We start from the raw sequence: 25,245 nt of genomic DNA, 5'->3' as shown, positions 1-25,245 counted from the left end.
ATTCATTCATTGAACAAATCCATGCTTGTGTGTGTGTGTCTATACACATGCATGTTCTTTAGGTGCTCCTAGAGTTTAAAGATGTTTTAAATACCTAAGACAATTTAAGCCATATTCAGAGAGATGACATATATCACTGTAAAAAAAAAAAAAAAAGTTACACAACAATGTAAAGAAGCTCCCCAGAGACTGATGGGAAGTATTACTGTCCTGCGATTCTTAAGAGAAGGATATATTTGGAGATGGACTCCTTTTTAAAATTCACATGTTCTGTGCACACCCACAGATGCAAGGCAGCCTCCTAGGGGGACATGTTTTTACTGATTGAGAATCATTTTGCTGAATTATTCAAAGTTGATGAGTGTTTTGGATGCAGGATTTTTATAGAGGGTGGGATAAGAAAAGGTGGTTAATTATCATCAAACAACAAATATTTATTTAGCACCTCTGGTAGTCTATGTGCTGCTATATACTTCCTAAAATTATAAATCAGAATATCACTCCCTTGTTTCAAATACTGCTGTGGGTTTTTACTGCGTTTTCCATAACAAACTAGGCAAAGAAGGAACATACCTCAACATAATAAAGGCCATATATGGCAAACCCATAGCTAACACCATAACATCAGAACTTGTTCCTATGGTTTCCAAGGCCCAGCATCATCTGAATCCTGCTAACTTCTTCAACCTCATCTTGTGCTCTTCCCCACTTCACGTGTTACAAGCCAGCCACATCGGTCTCTCATGCACTGGGGCCTTTGCCTTTGTTTTTTTCCTTCTGCCTGGGACATTTTTTTTTTTTTTTTTAACCTCTGTCTTCACTTCGCTGTCTTATGTTTCAGGTTTCAGCTCAAATGTCACATCCTCAGAGAGTTCTCTCTTGATCAGTCTATGTACAGCACTACCAGATATATTTTGGTGTAGGCAGTCAAGACAATTTATTTTCTGTCTTTATGCATTCACAATGTTTATTGTCTCCCACCATCTGGACAGTGAACTTCATAAAGGCAGGGTAACTCTGCTTGCTTGTAGGATCTGGAGAATCTGGTATAGTATGTGGAATTTGATCGATACTCTGCAACGATTTGGTGAGTGAGTAGATGGATGGAAAACATTGAAATAGGTTCAATTTGAGATGACAGTTGGAGTTAAAGTGGTTTCATCCTCATAGAAGTACAAATGAAATGGGACATCGAATGCTGTGTTTGAGGGGAAAGAGAAATAACACTGACTCATAACATGAACTTAAAGAAGCAGAGTAGAGAGTTTGCAAAGATGGATGGTAATCAGAGATTTAGGAAAAGAACCCTGGGCCTGCAATGTCATGAATGCCAAAGAAAGACAAAGTTTCCAGGTGGGAAGGGAAGTTGGCACTGGCCAAAGCTTCAGAACGTCCAAGGAAAATGAGCATTATAAAAAAAAGTACGTTGAATTTTTATGAGTAATATTTGAATGGGCCATTTCTGTAGACAGATTAAAATGTGAGATTCCTAGGGTTTACCAAGGATCTGGAAGCCCTGGGCATTAATTAAAGTAAAATAAGGCAACAAATAGGACAATAAAGGCAAGCTGAGGTACAGGCATACCTTGGAGACATTGCACGTTCAGTTCCAGACCACTGTAATAAAAAGAATATTGTAATAAAGCAAGCTACACAAATTTTTTTTTTGGTTTCCCAGTGCATATAAAAGTTATGTTTACATTATGCTGTAGTCTATTAAGTGTGCAATAGCATTATATCTGAACAATGTGCATATCTTAATTAAAAATACTTTATTGCTAAAAAATGCTAACAACCATCGGAACCTTCAGTGAGATGTAACGTTTTTGCTGGTGGAGGGTCTTGTCTGATGCTGACAGCTGCTGACTGATCAGGATGGTGGTTGCTAAAGATCGGAGTGGTTGTGCCAGTTTCTTAAAATACAGCAACAATGAAGTTTGACATGGTGTTAGATTCTTCCTTTCACAAAAAATTCTCCGTAGCATGATATACTTACTGTTTGATAGCCTTTTACCCGTAGCAAATCTTCTTTCAAAATCAGAGTCAGCCCTCTCAAACACTGCTGCTGCTTTATCAACTAAGTTTATGTACTATTCTAAATCCTTTGTTGTCATTTGAACAATGTGCACACCTTCATCAGGAGTAGATTCCATTTCAGTAAACCATTTTCTTTGCTCATCCACTCCTCATCCCTTCAAGTTTTATCATGAGATTGCAGCAATTCAGTCCCATCTTCAGACTCTATTTCCAATTCTAGTTCTCTTGCTATTTCTACCACATCTGCAGTTACTTCCTCCACTGAAGTCTTGAACTCCTTAAAGTCATCCACGAGGGTCGGAATCAATTTATTCCAAATTCCTGTTAAGGTTGCTATTTTGACTTCCTGTCGTGAATCACAAATGTTCTTAATGGCGTCTAGAATCGTGGACCTTTCCCAAGAGGTTTTCAATTTACATTGCCCAGATCCATCAAAGAAATCACTATCTATGGCAGTTATAGCCTTATGAAATGTATTTCTTCAGTAATAAGACCTGAAAGTCAGAATGACTCCTTGATCCATGGGCTGCAGAATGAATGTGGTATTAGCAGGCAAAAAAAAACCATCATTAATCTCCTTGTATATCTCCACTGGAGCTCTTGGGTGACCAGATACATTGTCAGTGAACAATAATATTTTGGAAGGAATCTTTTTTGCTGGGCAGTAGGTCTCTATAGTGAGCTTAAAAATAAACCATGCTATAGACAGATTTGCTGTCATCCAGGCTTTGCTGTTCCATTTCTGGAACACAGAGTAAATTCGGCCTAATTCTTTAGGGCCCTACGATTTTTGGAATGGTAAATGAGCATTGGCTTCAACTTAAAGTCACCAGCTGCATCAGACCCTAACAAGAGAGTCAGACTATCCTTTGAAGCCAAGCATCGACTTCTCTAGCTATGAAAGTCCTAGATGGCATCTTCTTTCAGCATGAGGCGTTTCTTCTGCATTGAAAATCTGTTGTTTAGTGTAGCCACTACTCAGTGATCTTAGCTAGATCTTCTGTATAACTTGCTGTATCTTCTCCCTCAGCACTTGCTGCTTCACCTTGCACTTTTAAGTTAAGGAGATGACTTCTTTCCTTAAACTTCATGAACCAACCTTTGCTTGGTTCCAAATTCTCTTCTGCAGCTTCCTCATCCCTCTCAACTTTCATAGAATTAAAGAGAGTTAAGGCCTTGCTCTGGGCTAGGCTTTGGCTTAAGGAAATGCTGTGGCTGGTTTGATCTTCCATCTAGACCAGTCAAACTTTCTTCATATCAGGAATAAGCCTGCTGCACTTTCTTGTCATTGTGCGTTCATTGCAGTCGCACTTTTGAGAACTTTTCCTTTGCATTCACAACTTCACTGTCAAGAGGCCTAGCTTTTGGCCTGTCTTGGCTGTTGACATGCCTTCCTCACTAAACTTACTCATTTTTAGCTTTTGATTCAAAGTCAGAGACACATGACTTTTCCTTTCACTTGAACACTTAGAGGCCATTGTGAGGTTTTTATTTGACCTAATTTCAATATGTCTCAGGGAAGAAGGAAGCCTGAGGAGGAGAAGGGAGATGGAGGAACAGGAGGTCAGTGGAGTAGTCAGAACACATACAACATTGGTTGATCAAGTTTGCTATCTTATATTAGTAGGTTTTGTGGTGCTCCCAAACAATGTTACTAGTGATATCAAAGATCACTGATCATAGATCACCATAATAGATATAATAATAATGAAAAAGTTTCAAATATTATGATAATTATCAAAATAGACACGTCAGAGTAGAAAAAGACAGGGTTTAGCTAGTTACAATTAAAACATCCTTACCCGAAGGATGGACATACTTGAAACTCGGACTTGTGGGGGGAAGGGGTAAGGGCAATATGCGTGGCCTAAACATCTGTACCCCCATAATATGCTGAAATAAAAAAAAAAGGTGAAAAAAAATAAACTAAAAAAAAAAAAAACAAAAACAAAACATCCTGGATTAAACTTAAGCCCATTATCCAAAGTGGAGCACCACAAGAGCAGCAGAACGGGACCCATTTGTACTCACCATCAAATTGGTATTAACTAATCAACACATAAATGCACATATCAGAACAACGTCTAGTGGATGCTAGGGAAGGGGGAGGGTGGTGGGAGGAGGGGGGAAGAGGGAGGAGGGGAGGGGTATTTGTATACACAAGGAGGGCAATGCGCACTACCCGAAGGATGGACATATTTGAAACACGGACTTCGGTGGGGGGGGGGCAACCAAGGGCAACACACGTAACCTAAACATATGTACACCCATAATTTGCTGAAATAAAAAAAAAAAAAAATCCTTTTTCAATTTTGCAAAAATGTATGACTATGTTCATGTATTACTCAGGCCTCTCCCAGGGCCTTCAAAGGGGCCTGCCCAAATGAGAACTTAAAACTTTAATTTCATTGCTTGGACGGTAAATTTCTTCCGGGAAGGAACAAGGAGAAACACAGATTGGAGATGAGATAGTCTTTCCTCCTTTGTTTTTTTATCATTTCAACATGCTTTAATTTTTGACTAGGAAAATTAAAGTACTCAGCATGTCTAAATTTCTTCTTTGCATGAAGAGATTATTTATAACAGATGTATCCATTACCTTATGTTTGCCTTGCAAGGCCTCCTATTATCGTTTATAGAAAATTACCCCTTTCCCTGTTCCTTATTGATTTATTTTACAGAGTTGGACACTGGAGTATTTTGTTTCATGTGGCTCGTTAAAGTGGGTGTCGTGGGGATGCAAGAGCCTTGTACCCTTCAGCAAAGAATCTGAGTTATAATCTCTGCTCAGCTTCTCACTCCTGCTTTAAGGAGAGGAGCTCTGGTTTTTGCGATTTTACTTGCTGGAGTTTCTTTCAAGACTTTTGCCTTAAATTAGTTAATCTTTGAAAAAAAAAAAAACATGTTTTTAGTTGTTGTCACAAGTGCTTGGAATTACCTGGGGAGCTTTTAAATAATGTATCACCCTGAGCTCGAGATTCTAATGCTGGAGCTCAGAATTTGGACTGTATTAGTTAAGTTTCTTTTGGATTCTGATGCATAGTCAGGGTAGAGCGACATTATTCTAGACCAATGATATGCAATCCTGTCTAGCCTTTGAATTATCTGGGGAGCTTTTTAGAAATACACATGCCTGGGTGCCACCCCTGTAATTGTTATTTAATTAACCTGAGTATAGATGCTTTGATGGCTCCATGAGCGATTCTGCTGTGCACCCGGGACTGAGGACCCCCAGTGAGGATAATCACTGCATTCCGTCAAAACCTAACAATTTCTCTGTGAAAAAATATCACAAGTGTGATATCCACATCCCCATCCTATCCTCTTAGAAATAGTCATTGAACACATCATTTCCATTTTATAGCTAAGTTGCATAGTGACATGTATAATGACACCACTGGTTGGAGTGAATGACAGAGAAAAGGCAACTGGTGTAGTGACAACGTCACCTGCTTCTGTACACTTATTTGGGAAGAGTTTCTCACTGTTCATCATGCCCCCGAGAAGCACAGATTATTGTTCTCTCCCCTGCCCCACTACAAACCCTGGAGCCCTGTACAAGTGGATTAATTTCTCTAATTCTAATTTGGCTCCTTCATAAAATTAGTTGATTGGAATGAAAGGACCTTGCAGATATGATTCTGAGATTCTGTGATCATTTTCTTAATTCACAGAATTTTATTTAGTGGAAAATAAAGGCCTAATGTTCTTCAGGCATATAAAAAGTTCTTTTTATTTGATCTTGGTTTGCAAAAAGGCCAGTGATTGATGACTTTGTTTTGTTCCCCTCTTCTTACAACACATCCCTGATCTACAGAAGACTTGTCAGAAACTGAGATATAAAATTGTGATCCTCTTATAGTGTAAAGCTCACTGCTTGGCTGGGAACCTGGTGCTTTGGGAGCCTGAAGTGGAAATTTGCAAGTATACAAACAAGAACTTCCCCATGGTGTCTGGCTTGGACTTTTGTATATCCCCAAACAGCAGCAGAACTAGTAACAGATGGGAAATCATTCATTTGGTCATTGTTTATGCATTTTTTCTCATTCATTCATTCCACACACATATTCCAACATATACTCATCTTTGATAGTGATTTTGGTGCTAGCGTCGTGTTGAGAATGAGACAGATGTCATGTAGGCCTTCGTGGAGCATTTTAGTTGACCATAAGGATGAATCCACTCAATTTTTCAAATGGAATTCTACTGATGCCTAACGGCCATGAGTTCTCTGTGGGATTTTTAGGTTTTACGTGTGCATTTTGATGATTATCTAAAAACCATAAAATAATCATATTCTGAACCATCTGGAAGATGACCTAATAACCAAGGATGTGATTTGAAGGCCCAAATTTTGGTTTGTCATTATGGTCACATTGGCACCACATATTACTAATCTAGTTGTGATTGGCTGAGAAGAAAATAAATAGAGCAGGCTTCATTTTCATGGAATGCAGTATGCCTACATGAGGGCCAAAGTAAAAATGCCAAAATAATGGCTGTGCCATTACCTGAATAGAGAAAGGCAGTAAGGACCATGTTGTCACACGGCAGAGCAGGGATGCTGTGCTCAGAAGACCCCATGCCAAAGCCCTGGGTACCACATTCATGCAATTTAGTTTTAGCAAATCATCCTCCTTCATAGTGCTTGATTATTCTCCATTTTGAATGATACGAGTTTTGTACTTTTATTTGTATTTAATTTTAAAATTTGCTTTGGTTTTAGAATTTTATGGAAGTGATGAGTTTATCTAGATTTGTGTTGGTACCTAATCAGTAATGCTAGTATAAAGATAATTTGTGTCAACAGCAGGGGTTTGGGAAAGCTTCCTTATTTTAAGGGGGATCAACATATGACTTAAGACTGACAAATACTTTTCCCACTTATCTCACTCTTCTATAATCTGCGTTTAACTAGTTCATCTTCCCGTTAGCCTGCAAGCTCCTAGAGAGAATGTTTACATCTTGCTAGCTTTTGATCCTCCTTTATGTTTCTTAAATAGGTTGATTGATAATAATTAGAATTGCTTAATTCACAAGGACTAACTCAGAGGGTACGGAGGTATTTACTAGACTATCACTTGAAGATTTCTGAATCAAGTTGAGGCTTGAGCTGTGTGTCTACCAGGACCCCTTTTAAGTCTAAAATACTTTTGCCACTGACTACCTGGCAATACAGAATGATTGCATTTGAGATTTTATTTACCCCCTGCCCCCAAATAAATTGCCCAAATAGTATTTTTATGCTATCAAGATGAACTGCTGGGGTTAATTTATTTTCTTGAGTCATTCTAAATTTTACCTTCAGCTCTTTGGTAGGTCTTTGAGTGTCTCCCTCACAAGGATGTTGGAATTTTAAGAGCCATTTGGAAAATAACTTCCTAGGAGTCCCTTTCCTCCTAGGATATGTGTGGATGAGGATGTCTCCATACTCATCAAGAGAGATGGCTGCGGAAGAGGAGAGAACTACAGCAAGCATCCAGAGGAGCTGCTTCTGTCCAGGGGAAGCAGATTTTTAGAGTTGTCAGGAGGGTGTAAATGTACAGACAGCAGCCAGCCATATCTCTTCATCAGTTGTTTTTTTTTTCCTTTCTTTTTTTTTTCCTTCTCTCAGCAGTTTAATGTGAGTGCTTCTCTCTTGCCTCATTTATTTCAGATGCCTCAGGAACAGTACACACACCACCGGAACGCCATGCCCGGCTCCGAGGGGCCACAAGTATACAAAGTGGGGATTTACGGCTGGCGGAAAAGATGCCTGTATTTCTTTGTCCTGCTCCTCATGATTTTAATACTGGTGAATTTGGCCATGACCATCTGGATTCTCAAAGTCATGAACTTTACAATTGTAAGTAAAACCACACAGGTTTGTTTAGCTCTAGCCGGGGAAAGGAAAAGCATGGGTAGTTTCTTCTGCTTGGACTGCTTTTCTCTGTCTTCCCTGCCTGGTAAAACGCCTCCATGATGTTCCTGTATGTCCATTTATGTATATCTCTTATTATACTTATTCTAGCTGATAATTTTTACAGTTGTTTCCCAGACAGACTGAATTCTGAGAAGAGCAAGGGCTGCATCTTTTCTATGTGTGCCTGCGTCCATCACTCGTGGTAGGGCTCGTTGGTGCTTGACTTAATTAGAACTCAATAAACCAGGGTTACAGACACTGCTTCAGGCTTTAAGATGGCTCACTTTTTAATGCTTGTGGTTAAAGCTAGGGAACTATCTAATCAAAATTACCTTGATGTAACAGATTTCTATCTTGAGGGGAGAAAAAGAGTTCAGTTCCTTTGAAAAATACAGAAAAGCTTCTGTATTGCAATAGTAACTTTGGAAGATTATACGGGTCAGTTTCCATGGGGTTATGAGGGTCCACGGTAATGTATTCTGGAGTATTGGAACACATTAGCTTCTGTTTCAAAATCAGACTCCATAAACTCTTTTTGAACCTGGATGTTCTTTATGGGCATGCAGAATGCAGAGAAGTATTTAAGCAGGGAAGAGAGATATGGTCAAGTTTGCATTCTAGAGAATTTGCACAGGTGAGGATACAGTAGAATGGGGAAAGCTTCTTAGAGCTGAGGGTGCCCAGGGTCCATTTGGTTGCAAGTCCAAGTGACCACAATTGCCATCTGTTGATATGCATGTTGTGTAATGTTCTTAATTTGTATTTCAAAACTTGTTAAGTAGAAAGCTTCTGCATTGCAATATTAAGCAGGAGCAGACTAAACCTAGGGTAGTAACATCAAAGGAAAGATTCAAAAGACATTTAAAAGATGGAATTGATACACCTTGACTACCAGTTGGATGCAGAGTTGAGGGATCAGAAGATATTTTGGAAGGTTCCCAGTTTTGGGTGGTTAGATGGTTGAATGGTAGAGCCCAAATGCAAGATAGAATTTATTACCTTCTCACTGGAACTTAGCTGGGACTCATGTATCCCCCTAATCCCCTGTTTGAGGCTAATCTCTCTAATTCCCTATTTTTGTAATTTTTTTACTGAGTCTGGCATGAATTTATAAAACCCAAAAGATGTAGGGGTAAGGCAATGGAAAATATGAGCTCAAACTTTGATAACTGGTTTATTATGCAAATATGGCTCACAGAGTGTGTTTTATCTGGCAAGCTTAATAAAGGTATATGTAAATGTATATCGAACACCACTTATATGACATTAAGGTAATAATCTATATGAAATTGGCTCTTTCCTGTAGTTAACTAAATTGATTGCCAAAGTTGAGAGTCCTTAAAGCTTTACCAAACCAAGTACTTACTGAGGTAAGAATAATGCCGTTATTAGCCATAATTGATGCTTTATAGCAGTAATGCATTTCAGCAAATAGAACTGAAGTGTTAGAAAATTGGTCTTGCCCTGAAAGTTAAAAGCACATTTTCCATCAATCACAGCATAAAACATATTCTTTTAGAATTATAATTCTATTGCACAAAATAATAATTTACTGACAGTGAAGATCTTGGGAACAGAATGAGGTATTAAGCAATGTTATGTTGGAGAAAGAGTAAAAAAAAAAAATCAATGGGATAGCAGTTAAGCATTTTATGCAGAGATTTAAAAAAATGTATCATCAAAGGAAGGAGTGGCTATATTGTATGCTTGGATTGTTCAGTAATTTGGGATTTGGGAAAGTTCACACTGTAGTCAAACCCCTTGAGTAATACGGTCCAACAGAATGATGTCATCTGAAAGTGTTTCTGAAGACTTGGTGATTTATCCAAGATTGAATATGTGGAATTTTACTTTGTTGTCAGGCTTGCATTCTGTGCCATCCCCAGGGCTACATGCTGGAAGGGCCCTTTCAAGCTAGCAATCTGGACAAACATCCAACCAAGTTTTCTTTGTCTCAGAGGTAATCAGAAGAAAAATTGTCTGTTCTCTGCTAGTCCCCGTGCATGGCCCTTAAAAACTTTCTCATTTAATTTTCAAAGCAACTCTACAAACTAGGTGTTATTCTCCCCATTGTACTAAATGAAAACCCAAGACTCGGCAGTTGAGTGGCTTCCTGAAAGACACACAGCTAGTAAGTGCAAAACTGACGTTTGACTTCACAGTGCAACTTTTCCACTACACTCTACCTCCTCCCCCTAATTGCTGTAACGACCTGGTTCTTCAACAAAATTCTGAAGCTGGCAAAATGGCTTATTATCTTTCTTGCCCACCCTGTGTCATCTGCCCCAAGTTCCCTCTCATCTGGGGTATCCAGTGGCATTTTCTGCTTAGAGTAGTTCCTGTTAGTTCTGACTGTTTAGTCCTCATCTCATTTCTCTTTGCATTGTAGCTGAAGACCCTCTCCTGGCACTGTTTAGTTTTGTCCTCTTGTTGTGTTAGTGCAATAAGCATTTAATATAAACTTAGTATCTATTCATAGGTTGGTGTGAAGACTCAGTGAGTTAGTTCATTTTAGGCATTTTTAGCAGCGTCTGACATGCAGAAAGACTCCGTTTTCGTAACAGAAAGTCATGAGAGACCGTCCATGATGGTGTAGTAGTTAAGAGCTCAGAGTTGGGAGACCAGTGTTTTAAGTATGATTCTGGGTTTTGCTACTTATTGTGACCTTTCTCACCCTCTCTGTGCTGCTGCTTCCTAGGAGTAACAGTAATACCTACCTCATAGGATTGTTGTGAAGATTAGAGGAGGTGATGAATTTAACATGTTTAGAACAGAGCTTGGCACATAGCAAGAGCTTTCTAGAAGTGTTTGCTGTCACCATTCATTGTTCTTTCTATGCCAGGCACTATAATGGTGCAATTTTCAAATATTATCTCACTTAATTCTTATCCAGGTAGATACTATTATGATATCCAGTTTCCAAGGGGGAGAGAGGCTCACTAACTGGATTTGAGATCACACAGCTATAAGCAGCAGAGTAGAGATTTGAACCCAAGCTGTCTGACCCTGGAGCCTGGTCTGTTAGCTAGTTTGACATATTGTGGGGCAGTGCAAAAAGTCCTAGCACAAGTGTCAGAGACTGGATGCCTAAACTGACCATGAACTGTATTACCTTTCTCCTCTGGAACCCAGTATATAACCGAATGAGTTGAACTAGGTGTCATCTTCCAGTTTGGGCGCTATGATTTTTGCCTTTTGGTTTTTGCCTTGACCTTGTGAAATCTCAGTCTGTAGAGGACTATTGCTTCTGCCAGTACACTTTGGCAGCCCAGTCCAAATAACCTGGCCTCAAAGACCTTTCAAAGTACCGCAGCATTGATCATCTACACAATCATTTAGCACAAGTGGTTATTAAGTGGCAAAACTGAAAAGTCTTAGCCATCATCAATAGGTGGCATGATCTCTCACCCCAGTACCTATAAAATTAGATGAGATAGGAACCTTAGCGGTCACCCCATCAGATTTCCTTATTCTGTAGATGATGGAACTAAAGTGAATAGCAAAGTTTTCTGACCCAGCTTGAGTACCCCAGCCACCCTGAGAACTTCTCAGGAGCAGAGACTAAGCTATATGCATTTTTGTAGCCCTGCTAGTGCTTGCTATACAGTAAGCTTTCAGTATATGCTTGTTAAGTATAAGGTGCCTTTTGCAGGCAACATACGTGAGATAATGGATGCCAAGTATCTGGTCAGTGCTGGGCACATGGTAGGTCCTCAATGAATTATAGCTATCCATATAACTATATTATATAGATCACCTGACTTCTGTTTCTTATCATTCATTAAAATTACAAAATCCAAACCATTGTGACTTGCAATCATGTAAGAAAGGAATATCTGCTTGGTTAATAAAAACTCATACAGAACTTACTTTACAATTTTCATATATGATAATCATAAAAGCTCTATGAGGTAGGCACTGTTGTTATCCCCACTTTACGGATGAGGACATAGAGGCTCTGAGAAGTGCAGTAACTCGCCCAACGCCACCCAGTCGGTGAGCACTGCAGCTAGGACGGGCTGCAGGGAGTCTGGCTCCAGAGTCTCTGCTCTTCCTCAGGACCCTATGCTGCCCATTCTCCAAGCGCTATTTTTCACAAAGACAAATTGAATTTGTTCAGTGCAATGTCTAAAACATGATTTATTTACCCTAAAGTAAGATAAAGATCCACTGAGGGTCAGAGGAAGGCATTCTAATACTTGTAAATTGGACACAGCGTAAAACAGTAAAAGCCAGAGAGAATGGCCAGTGTGTTCCATAACTCAGGACGCTGACAACATCATCTGTTTGGGTAAGGCTCAAGGAACCGTGACCCAGTCAAACTAACTCAAGTAGAAGGGAGTGAGGATACACATGCAGCGGGAAGGGGAGAGAGATCTCTTGGGGATTCAAGGCATCGATGAGAGTGTGGGTGAGCCTCACAGCAGTGGGACCTGGAGCACTGTCAGGAACCAAGACTTTTCTGGGATGACCTCCCTCTGGCTTTTTTGGACCAAATAACATCAGTCTTGCCTTAGAAGATTCACCTCTCTTTGCAGACTCTTCCTGTGCTACTGATGAATCCTCTGTTTATTCACATTTTCTGTGTTCTTACTACTTCAGCCTGCATCTGCCTTTGACCTTCCCTGTATAATGACCTTTCCCCGACAGTTCCCACACCTGGCCCAGTCTCTTGTTACTACCCAGGTGAAATCCCAGAAAGGTATCTATATTGGCCCCATAGATTTTGCACATCACATTGTAGTTTGCTTGCATGCTCATAGACAGAGCCAGATGCCCTGTCAGCTGTGGCCTGGGAGGGCAAACTCACATTTTCTGGTGTCCTGTTACCTATGCAGCTGGTCTGGACACCCTTCCTATAAAAGAAGTCAGAATTCACTTGCAAATCATATCTACATTTGATCTTCTATCAACATTGCCCTTTTTAAGATTTTTTTTTCTTTCATTTATTCTCTGATGTCCTCCCAGATTGAGCCGATTACTCCATCCTTTGTGCTATGTTCTGCTTGCATTTATTCATTTTCCTATCTCCTCAACTAGGCTGGAAGACAGTAACCTTCAACTATTCATCTTTGTATCTCTAGCTTTAAACACCTTGCTTAGTACATAATAGATACTTAGCATATGTTTACTGAATAAATGAATAAGGGAAAATTATGAATAGGCAGTCACTTTAAATTAAAACGTATAAAGATGGGTTAATAGAGCTTTATATGGCTTTTAAAATGAAGTATTAGTTGATTTATTAAGGTAGATAGATCATAAATGAGATGAGTGTTTGAATTTGATTATGAAAGGTATTTTTAATACAGAAACTCCCTCCTGTGTATCAACTACCTGCTACATTTTAATTATATGAGAAGAGAAGGGTAATAGTGGTGTGTGAAATAGATTAGAAGCAGGAGACTTCATCCTAGTTAACATACAGGTTTGCTCAGCAAACGAGAGAAAATGATATTATTGGCTTTAGTTATACTTTTCATTTAACACTGTTAATGAATATATTGTGTGTTTGAGTAGCATCCACTTTAGAGTGGATGCCAGCTGTGCTTGGGGACTTGGAAGGGCTTTCCATACTGAGAACATCATGCTTCTGTCTCTCAGTACCTTTGAATCTTGCGATCACTTTTAATCCATTAGCTCAATCCACCTGCCTGAAAAATTGCCAAAACGTTATTTTTTGAAGCAACGTGAAAATTGTAATGCAGGAATACAAAAACCAAAAATTCATTTTATTCCATGGTGGGTCCTAGGGTATGGCCCTCTAATGTCCTCTTTGGTTTGAAACATCCTATATTTTATACCTTTGCAAGAATGTAAATCATCAAGGATGATTTTGGTATTGTAATTGCTGCAAAATGACGTGAATCAAGACTTCTATAAGGTTATACAATTTATTACGCAGATTTGCTTTAATCAGTATTTCTTAAGCACACTGTGCAGTATACTGTGCTTTGGATAGAAACTAAGTATTATAAGAAAAAATTCTGTACTCTGATAACTCAATTTACTAGTGAAAAAAACACATGCACAATATTAATGCCTTCCAAAAATGACATATATTTTAAGGAAGTAGGAAAGAAGAATTTAGCTTAAGTTAGAAGGGACTGGAAGATTCTTGAGTCTTAAAGGATGGATAATGCCTTCTGAGTTGTGGTTAAAGCAGACAAAGTAACATGATTATAGCCTGGAAGCGGGTGAGTTAAACATGATTGGGAAACCTCAGACATGATGGTTCTAGTACTGAGAACTGAAGAGGAAGGAGAGGCTGGGGAAGGAGGAGGGAGAGAGCCAACACCGGAAAAGTCGAACAGAATGCAAATTATATAGAGACTCTTGGGAGGTCAAACCGAGAAGTTTGAATTCCAATTATAAACAAATTACTGTGTAATTTTATCCTATCATTTGGATAATAGTCATGGCCTTTGCCACTTATGAGAGTTTTCATACACCCAAAATTATTTTTTATGGTCCTAGAATTGAGAAAAAGAATGTTAGAAAATCTCCTTGGAAATATTTTTGTCTTCATATATCACACATAGCTGCTCACAAATATTATTTTTCGGTCTTATTGGTCATGTTGTTGTGAACTCTGGATAACTCTCAGAAATCAGAAGTTGTGACCACATCTCAAAGACCACATCTCAAAGACCTGTTCACTCTGACTGAGACATGAGGCAATCATGGGAGGGAAGTCGCAAATCCCAAGGGGCATGTTACCACAGAGAACTTGAAGATTGGTCCTTCCACGGTAGGCAAGGGGTTAGACGATTCAAACTGTGGAAAGAACCAACGAATGTCAGGAGGTTTCCTGTCAGGTGGTTTGCCTGATACTCATTAGTTAGGATTCCTCAGGCTCAGGGGAGGGACCTTTGTAAATACTCTTTCCAGAGTAACATTGTCCACTAAGGAATTAAAATTAAGTAACATTAAAAATTCATTTCCTCATTCACACTAGTCACATTACAAATGTCCAACAGCTACATGTGACTAGTAGCTGCCATCTTGGACAGAGCGGATATGGGCCATTTCCATTATCACAGGAAGTTCTTTGTTTCAGAACTGGTCTAGAATTTATTAGGTCATTAAATATGAAATGTCTGATTTCAAATCAAAAGTTTAGTTTATTATAGCACAAACAAAAAGCACAATTAATCAAAGTTTGTGCCTAAACTGTCTACCCAGTTTTGCCATCTTAACAGTAGCTTGCTTATGCCAGCAGCGAAGAAGCCTGGAGGGTGAGTGTGATGAAATCGTGAAAGGTGTTTTCCACAGCTTATTGAGAATTGAGTATTTTTCCCTGCAAGAACTGGTCCAAAGCCTGGAAAAAGTGGTCAGTTGGTGAAAGGTCTGGTGAATACAGTGGATGACAGGGAGTTTCCAAGGCTAGCTTCTGTAGTTAGAGCAGCATTGTTTTTTGTGACATGTAGTCTTGCAAGAGAATTGGCCTGTCTCTATTGACCAATCTCAGCTGCTTAATCACAAGCATCCCCATCATTCCATCCAGCTGGTTGCAGTACAAATCCACTATAATCGATTGACCAGGTTTCATGAAGCTGTACTGGATAATAACAGTGCTGGACCACCAAACAGACACCATTAGCTTTTTTTGTGGAATATTTGGTTTTGGACCGTGTTTCAGTACTTCATCTTTATCCAACCACTTGTGCTGAATGCTTGTGATTGTCACAAAGAATCCATTTTTCAACACACGTAGCAGTGTAGTATAGAAATGGTTCACCTTTATGTTGTGACAGCAAAGAAAGGCAAGCTTTAAGACGATTTCTCTTCTGATGCTCGTTTAATTCATGTGAGTACCCATCTATCCAGCTTCTTTACCTTGCCCATTTGTTTCAAATGGAACAATATTGTTGGGATAATAACATCAAACCTTACTGCTAATTCATGCCTAGGTTGGGCTGGATTCGCTTCTACTATAGCTTTCAGGTCACATGGCTCATTTTCAAGATTAAAATCACCAGAATGGAACTTCTCAAGCCACCCATGTACTGTGTATTCATTAGCCACATCTTTCCCAAACACTTGGTTGCTATTTCGATCTGTCTGTGCTGCATTGGTTCTATAATGGAACTCATATTCAAAAATAACATCAATTTCTGACTTACCCATGGTTTCATAACAATTGCTTTAAAAAAAATTGAAAGATAATCACAAGCCAAAATGTGCATCTGAAAGAAGGAGGGTGTACTTCCACAGGGGGGAAAAAAAGGTGTTAAAGTGAAATGTCAGAGATATCAACTGTCAAACTTAGTACTTAAGGACATTGGACATTCCATTTTAATAATGTACTACTATCCTACATCTTAGATATGTGTTCAAGGGCATGCTAAGACCCTTGAACAAAGAAATTCTTCATTCCCCACTATACAACAATTTTTTGCCATTCTTCTCTGTGCCCTAGATACTTTCCAAGACCGGGAACCGTGAGATTAAGGTAGGAAAACAAAAACAATTTAACAGAAAGAGAAGATTTCTCATAATCTTATTAACAGATGGTCAAAATAACTACTACATTTTTATCAGCTTTGTACCTTTTCTACACACTCATTCTCCATCATATCTTCCTTTCAGTATTCTTAATTGGAAGATAGTGAGACTATGATAGATTTTTCATCTTGCCTGGGAGGAGCAAGATGGACCTGTTGTTTCTGTTGGGTGAAGAGCTGTATTGAAGAGGGAGGTTCAGGGACTGTTTCTGAGCTTTATTATCCCAATCTATAAAATATACAGTTTGGATTAGATGATATATAAGGTCCTCCAAGCTCAAATAGTTGCTTTGTCTAATTACTGGGTCCTCTTATACTCCTTGACCCAGAACGAGAGAGATGAGAGCACTTTTTCCTCTAGAAGAGAGAGAGAGAGAGAGAGAGAGAGAGAGAAAGAGAGAAATAGAGTGAATGTGTTTGCTCATTCTATATCTAGTTAGTCAAAGATCCAAGATATTAATACTAAGTTCTAGCGAATATATCTCATGTGCCTTTTTAGACTTTTAATCTTAATTCATTTAATTATTTAATAAATAATTGATCTGGTTATCTATTGCTACCCAAAAAACTACCCCAAAACTTAGTGGTTTAATACAACAGCAATAATTTATTTTGCTCACGAATCTCCAATTTGGGCAGCACTCAGTGGAGATGGCTCGTCTCTGTTCCCTGATGTTTAGCCCTTAAGCTGGGTGACTCAACAGCTGGAGCTGGAATGATTTCAAGGTTTATTTACTTACATGTGTGGGCAGTTGATGCTGGCTGCCAGCTGGGACCTCAGTCAGAATACTTACACATGTTACACATGGCCCTTCCCGACGGCTAGTTTTGGTGTGTTCTCTGCATAGTAGCTAAGCTCCAGAGTGTGTTCCATTTAAAGAAGGTGAAAGTGCACGACATTTTTGTGACCTAGACTCAGGAGTCAGATAGTGTTGCTTCCGCTCTACTGTGTTGAAGGCAGACATAAAGTACTGCCTGATTCAAGGGGAGGGCAGGTAGGCTATACTTCTTCATGGGGGGATTACAAGGTTCTAGAAGACTATGTGAGATGGGAAATTGTAGTCGGTTGAATGGCAGCCCCTAAAATGATATTTCCATGGCCTAATGCTTGGAAAACCACACCTTGCATTGACCACTTTTTGAGCATAATGTTAAGTGCCTGCCTTTGTTACCTCTTATTCCTCACGAGGACCCTGTGAAGGGTGCTATTATCTCTTCTTTATATATAAGGAGACCAAAGCACAGAGTTTAACCTGTCCAACTCCCACAGCTAGTAAGTAGCAGGGTCGGTATATAGACTGAGATATGTCTAACTTCAAAGTTTGTGCTTTTAACTTTCTCTGGAAACATTTACTGTCAAAAATTAAAGTACATGTCTCATAAAGAGTAATGAATTTACTCGTATAATGCTCAGTAGCAGTGGTGGTCAGTGTGAAGGTAGCTAGGACTAATGAAGAATGGGCATTTTAAAACTACTTCAATATTGGTTCAGCCATTGGCTACTCAAGCAGTTTTATCTTCATGAATAATGTTAAGGGGTCATTCTACATGACTCGTGTTATAAGAATCATGGTTTGGTTGCTTTTGAGTTATGTTTTGCCTTTATTAAGTCACATATAAATAACTACTTGTTGCTTTGGAAATAAAGGACTAATAAGAAAAAATCCTCAATAGGAGGATAACCTTGCTGTTTATTGGAGAAACCTAACTAAATTCTTACGTAGATAAAATTGTGCATTTTTACCAGCTTTTCATTACAAACCAGCTTTATTAAGTAGAGAGCCTCTTAGGTCTCATGCCTAATAAGTACTACAGTCAACCTCCCAACTTTGAAATAAATAAGAGTGAGCAGTGGATAGCAGAACTAGGCAACGTTTGCTTTTCGCAGACTCAGGCAACTTACTGAGCCAGTGTCTATAAAAACTCAGCATGTTCTTATCCCTTAGCTAACCATCAAATTTGAGCTGATCAATGTCGGGAAGTTTTGACCATTAATATACAAGGCTGTAATCTTAACTATGTTAAGTAAGGATGTTTTCTCTCTCTCTTTCTCTCTCTCTGATAATCCCTTAATTATAAAATAGGAAGCACAGTCCCTAAAACCCAAAGATAGAAAAAAAATTATTATTTGTGTCCCTTGATCACTCACTGTGTTAAATAAGCTTTGTGCCATATACAGTTGATTGCTATTAATATTTAAGAAATGAATGCTTTATAGTTCATTTAAACAATTTCAGATATTCTCAATTGACCTCCATGGCAATTCTTGGCAGGGAGGGTTTCATGAGAGCAGGGATAATTTGTGTCTTGTTCTTTAGCTAGTGGAGCGCCTTGTGCTTCTGACTTAAAAAAATAATAATTTTCTAATCTCAATTAAGTGAATGGTTCCTATTTGAAATCCTCACCTCTTCCAATGTATTAATTACTATAGTTACAGTCTGCTGACAGCCTAATGGATGAATAGCAGTCATTTCCTAAGCAAAGGGTTCTTCAGCTCTTCCTGTGAGCGAAGCACTACACTAAGTGCTAGAGGTACAAGAGTGAACAAAAGCAAATGCAGTTTCCTGCTCATGGAGCGTCTGTCTAGTAGGGGAGAGATAGGAATTAATCATGTTATCAAACAAACAACTGTAAAAAAGCAGCTATGATAAGTGGATGATGTAAGAATGTATGAAGGAGTGGTTTAGCATAATCAAAGAGGGGCTTTGAAGACCAGATGATCGGACAAATGCCAAAATTGAGAACTGAACAAAGGGAGTCAAGGGGAAAAGAGGGGATAGCAATGTTGTATGTGGATCCCTAGAAAATCTGAGAACAGTGTCCTCGGGGTAGGGGTGGGGAGGAATTCAATAGTGGTGATTGTGGGAGGGCAGGTAGGTGGGAGAGGTGAGTGGAAAGCAACTTTCCTTTGCTACCTTATGCTGTTGAACATTTGGTGAGGAGAATGTATTTATGTAATATTTGTGAGATAGGAGAAAAATTAAAAAGAAATTCAAAAAGAAAGGCAGAATCATAAATAGAAAAGAGGTAAAGACAAGTCATGACAGTGCTTTCTTAAAGACCATTGGCTACATTGTGGTTGAATTGGGGACCTCACCTGTAAGGATAGATAGATTCCCTACAGGTAATACAAATACTTTATGCATTGGGAAAAGGAAGCTTGTTTATAGCAAGTCTTTTTACTTCTTCATTGGCACAAACAGTATTTGGCCTCTCACACATACATTAATATTGACCTCAAAATTTACAGATCAATTATTGTCACAAATAGGATGACAGGTATGATACTAAACACTTGTTCTGTGCCAGGTATGATACTGAGCACTTAACATGGGACATCTTATGTAATCCCTGTAACAACACTCGGAGATGCATCCCCTTTTCCCAGATGAGGAAATTGAGGCTTAAGGGAGAGGTCAAGTCACTTTCCTAAGTTGCAGTAAGTGACAGAACCAGGATATGAAGCCAGTCTGAACTCAGAACTCCTAGCAGGTTTGCCAACTTCCTGCCATGATGTGCTGCAGTCTGAGAGGATACTGTCTTTACTCCTCAGAGCCCTTAGCCGATGCTTTTGGCATTATTAGAATGGTTCAAAAAGTCAACAGCACGACATGTGAAGAATGATGGCCCACAGTATCCCTAAAATGCTCTCATTTCTGGAACCTTCTTAATGCACACATATGAGGATGAATACTACTTATTTACAGCTGGGGCCATGTTTCCCACACAGTTTATTGAGAAATTGTTTTCTCTTTGTGTTTTCTAATGGACCTTACTGATTCTCTTCTCTCATCAACCAGCAGACTTCATTACGCTGGAGTGAATCCTCTCAGTCCAGACTTGCCAGGTTCTTGACTCTTTTTCCGCTGGGCTCTCATTGTCCAGGGTTATTCTGAAGCCACAGTGCCAAAGGATGATTCAGAAAAATCCTAATGTGCAAAAAAAAAGAAAAAAAGGTGCTTTTAGGAGAGAAGCAATGTGATTTATCAGGCTTTGGAGACGAGAGACCTGGGTTCAAAATTCTGCTTTGCTACTGGTGATCTAGGTGAAATTGACAAAATAGCTGACCTTCTTTAAGCCTCACTTTGTTTTAGTAATAGCATTAATAGTACTTGCTTGCAGAGTTGGGATGAAGATTACAGATAACCAGAAAGGTAGAGTATGGTAGATACCCAACACTAGTTATTATTGTCACCTTCAACACTTGGAGCAACAATCTCCAACCTTTTTGGCACCAGGGACCAGTTTCATGGAAGATGATATTTCCCTGGGGGTAGGGGTGGTGCAGAGCTCTGGTGGTGATGCAAGCAAGGAGGAGCGGCTGTAGCAGCTGTAAATACAAATGAAGCTTCACTCCCTCTCCCACAGCTCACCTCCTGCTGTGTGGTTCCTAAGTTTCATGGAAGACAATTTTTACATGGATGAGGCGGGGTGTGGAGCTCAGGCACTGATGTGCACTTGGTTCCTAACAGGCCATGGACTGGTATCAGGCTATGGCCCAGGGATTGGGGACTGCAGACTTGTAGAATTGCCTTACAAAGAGGAAAATAGGATTCAGTTGCTAAAATTCAGCAGAGTCATAAGCCTACTTGTAAAGGAATGACTAATGAAATCTTAAAAGCATTTTTAACTTGGGTGTTGCTGAAAATCATCATTGCTATAAGAATTACAGTCACTCAAATATTTTATATGTATTTTATATTGCTGATTGAGCTTAAAATCAGCAATATACAAAACACCATAAACTCTAACTAGTCTAATGGATAAGATGGCCTATAAAAAAGCATGCTACTAAGTAAACTAAATAATTATTGGTTGTGATGTGTCCTCTGAAGTCAATGGAGATATATGACAATGTGAAATTGGGCCCGGCTTGCTTTAGAATGGGTCAGCATTTGCCTCTCTGCAGAGGCGAATTTCGGTAGAATCCTGAAGGAATGAGATTGAGACAGCTGTGGGAAGAGCTGGGCGAGATTCCAGGCAGAGGAAAAGGCAACTTCAAAAGCCTTGTTGGAGAAAAGGCTTGGATTAGGCAATCTCTAGATAGTGTCAGGAAAAAGGAGTTTCCATTCAGACAGTTTCCACAGTAGGAACACCCACCCTAAGTAAGAGGCAATGAAGGAGCAGCCAGCACGCATGCACACTCTGCACTGTGTCATATGTGAGAGGCCATTTGACCTTTAAAGGTCAAATAATGCCTTATTTTTTATTTGTGTGGTGTGATGGTCACATCAAGTGCTTTGAAATCCCTTCCCTTTGGAAGCCCCATTCAAAGCCAACATCCCTACATGTCAGTGAAGATTGAGTGTTCAAATGCTCTGGATATAATGGCAATGGCTTGATGGTTGCTAATCTCATGGCTAGCCTCCGACATAAACCACTGTAGCGAACTTTTCCAATAAAGGATACATTGGGAGCAATTCATAAAAACACACTCCATTCGTTTTTTCCAGAGTCCACACAGCAACCTTGAAGTATTGTAAGTGGGCTCCACTATCTAATCAGGGAATTATTATAGCAATCTATTAATTGCTATTTTTGATTATTTGCATTTAATTAAGGGGTACTGTTGAGAAAATGAAGGACAGAATAACCTCAAAATATGGCTTTATGTCTCAGATAATCGACTATAATTTCTGTCTTTGCAGCTTTCCCTAAATTGTTTACTTTTCCAGATGGTTCCTAAAAACTATGGTTTTACCTCTTTTCTTTTAATGGGTGAGCAGGGTTTTCTGATAAAAGCTTATACGGTTTAGTTTTTGCAACTGAATTAAGCTTAATTAGTCAAAAATCGAGATCTGTGATGTGTTTATGAAATTTATACAAGCATGGTTAATTTCAGTTAATTGCACAAATAGCTTTTCCATGTAAACACTAACCTCTTTACTACTGACCTCTAAATGTCAGATTCCAGTTTATCTGCATTTCTAGCCTTCCCTGGTAATGCTACATCAACTCGCATAATTCTAAAAGCATTACTCTTTCTTTTGATTTATGACTTTTATCAAGGGAGTCAGTGATTTCCCCCACAAATCATGTTCCATGTTTTGAAAATGCAGTGGAAAAAGTACACTAGAATAGCATTGCTTTTGTTTTGATGGAAGCAAAAAAATAATAATTAGAAATATGTTTTTTTGGTATGTTCTCCTAAATTCACTTCTCATAAAGTTACCTAGGCTTTTTTAGTTTATTTGAATGACAGTTCAAATTACATTGATCAGCTAAATGTCAAAAAGAATAGCTATTACTTTTAAAAATCTCCTGATATTTCTAGGATTTCTGTTCCTAAGAAGAATAACTTTATAGCAAGCCAGATTCTCTTGCTGCATGAGCTATTGTCTTTGGAGAGGTCTTACAAAGCTATGTTTAATCCTAAGGAATTATTATCTAAATGTGTGCCTTCATATTTGATTGGCAACTAAGCTTTCTTATTAGTTCCCTCATCATTTCCCTAATAAGTTTTACATGTAGATTGAAACTGACGAATTCTCCCTTTTTCTCTCTTCTTTGTTGGGGGAGGAGGGTGGGTGTTGCTCCATGAGATCTTTCAGAAGCAGCTTTTCCAGGAGCACCCAAAGAAACTCACCACCTATTTTGCTGGCCTGACTGCAGTCACATGCCCGTGTCTGGACCAGTAATCATGACCAGGGAATGTGATTATGATCATTGGCTTGGGCCTGAGTCACAAGTCCCATGCCTAATTCCCAAGGCCTGTGGACTCTGCAGGGCAGTATGAGCAGCAGAATAAAAATAAATGCGTCTTCCCAGGTGAGGGAAGAGGGGATTTGGGAAAGGCAATCACAGTCCCATCACAGAGCTGTGGGGACTGATGTATACTGGCATCATAATCGTGGAAGCCTGGGCAACCTCTTGACTTGAGAGTGAGTTTTGTCTTAAGATGGTCAGTGTGTGTGAATTTTCAATCAGCAAAGTTTTCTTCCTTGCTGTATTTCTCCAAGGTTCATTAACAACCAGTATTATAGAACCAATTCAAAAGGAACATGTTTTTGGTGCCTATCTTATTATTAGCTTCAGGGCTACATTTTTTAAAATGCATAATGAAATCCATGGAATATTTAGAAAGACTGTGGCGCTTTGCAAAATTGGCTTTGGAGGCAGTACATGGCTTATAGTTGGAAGAAAAAGTATTGGACAATTGCACGCATTGAAAAACCTTTGCTCCATTTCTAGGCTGTGGTTACCTGTAAACAGTTGAAGAAGGAGAAATCCAGTATGTGTGAGACTTTCAAAGGATCTGCAATGGTTCACTACCTTTTTAGTCTTGTACACAGACGATAGGAAGGTCATTTTCACCTATGCAGGTGAGGTTGGTCTCCCTCCCTTTGTGGGGTTTTTGCTCATTTCAGAAGATAAGAAATGGGGACTGACTATTGTTAGTGACAGGACAGTGCTTCAAGAATAATGAGAGTCACTCCTCCTTTTCCCTAAAGATGGGTAAAGGAAAAGTACACACGACTTGTTAGATTTTTCCGGATAGCTATTATTACCATTTTCTTTCTGGAACCATGTAGCGCCTATCACAAGGAAAGTCAGGACACGTGAGTTATGGTCTCGGCATTGTCACAAGCTGTGGGACATTGGGCACGTTACCCGTTCCCTCTGGGCATCACGGTGTGCACGCTGATAAAATGGAGAGTTGCAAGGGCGTACAGAACTAGGTGATATCTCAAATGGCTTTTATCTCTAACATGGCACACATCTCCAACGGGGAGATATAAAAAAGAGACTTCTGATTTTAAAAGTGGCAACTTAGAAATGGGCAAGAGACTTGCACGAACATTCCTCCAGATAAGATGAACAAATGGTCAACAAGCACATGCAAAAATGCTAGACCTCAGAATCATTAGAGATACACAAATAAAAAGCTCAATGAGATATCACTTCCCACCCACTTTCACTGCCTCTCTTAACTATGTACTAATGCATCTAAAGATAAAACCGAGAATGAGGAATTATTTCATCATCAAAAACTAGGAATTGTAATCAGTCTTTTGCCAGACTCTGGGAGGGATTTTCATCAAGCCGATGAAGATGATTTCCTTTACAAATCAGGAGAAAGATTTAGAAACCAGGCCAGGCAATGGTAGAACCCAGTAACGGTCATTGTGATTTCTCCATGGCAAGAGAATGGAAATTTGTAAGGACAGGTCAGGCGGACACAAGAAGGTTTTAAAATCAAGGGAAATCACCTAGGAAACCTAACGGTATTAAAAAAGGGGATAGAAAAATTAAAACCCACTTTGGAATCAGCAAGGAACTCATATTGAGGAAAAAGTAAATCAGCTAAGTTAAGAATAAAAATGAGGCGCTTTCCCAGAACTAATAAGGAAGCAAAATGGTAAAACAAAAGGCAATAAATATGATTACTGTGGAGGATAGAGAATAAGTTACAGAAATTTGTGAGAACTGTAGAATAAATTTCTGAGGAAGAGGCGCGACCTGGGGCTAACATGGCAAAGATACAACGAAGAACATTCTTCTGAGCTGGACCTCCTGAGAGTTTTCATTGTGAGCCAGATGAAACGAATGAAGAGACAGACACAGCCAGATACATCCTGGGAAAGCATATGTTACCAGGGTGTTAAAAAAAAAAAAAAAAAAAAAAAAAATCTTACAAAAGCCATGCTTATCAAAGTATTTGCCTTTAGAAGAAAGCAGAAAACAATAATAAATCTAGACATTTTTGAAGGGAAAATCCAATTCCAAGAACGTGTTAGTCACAGAAGTTGTTTATCTTATATGAAGAAAACTAAGCTGCCTTCTCATGCACTTGAAGCT

The 25,245-nt window shown here is 39.1% G+C and overlaps 1 protein-coding gene across 1 annotated transcript in view; it reads left to right on the top strand.

Annotated features, from left to right (window-relative positions):
• The first annotated feature begins 7,693 nt into the window (after positions 1–7,693).
• The window catches only part of SGCD (sarcoglycan, delta (35kDa dystrophin-associated glycoprotein)), a 430,166-nt gene continuing 412,614 nt past the window's right edge, over positions 7,694–25,245 (top strand). The window contains exon 1 of the mRNA XM_012650389.1: positions 7,694–7,882. Coding sequence (XP_012505843.1) covers positions 7,694–7,882 — 189 coding nt within the window. The remainder of the gene's footprint in view (positions 7,883–25,245) is intronic.

The sequence above is a fragment of the Propithecus coquereli genome, unplaced genomic scaffold (assembly GCF_000956105.1).
Source record: "Propithecus coquereli isolate 6110/MARCELLA unplaced genomic scaffold, Pcoq_1.0 Scaffold322, whole genome shotgun sequence".
NCBI lineage: Eukaryota > Metazoa > Chordata > Mammalia > Primates > Indriidae > Propithecus > Propithecus coquereli.
Note: the sequence above shows the minus strand (reverse complement) of the source record. Positions and strands in the feature narration are given on the sequence as shown.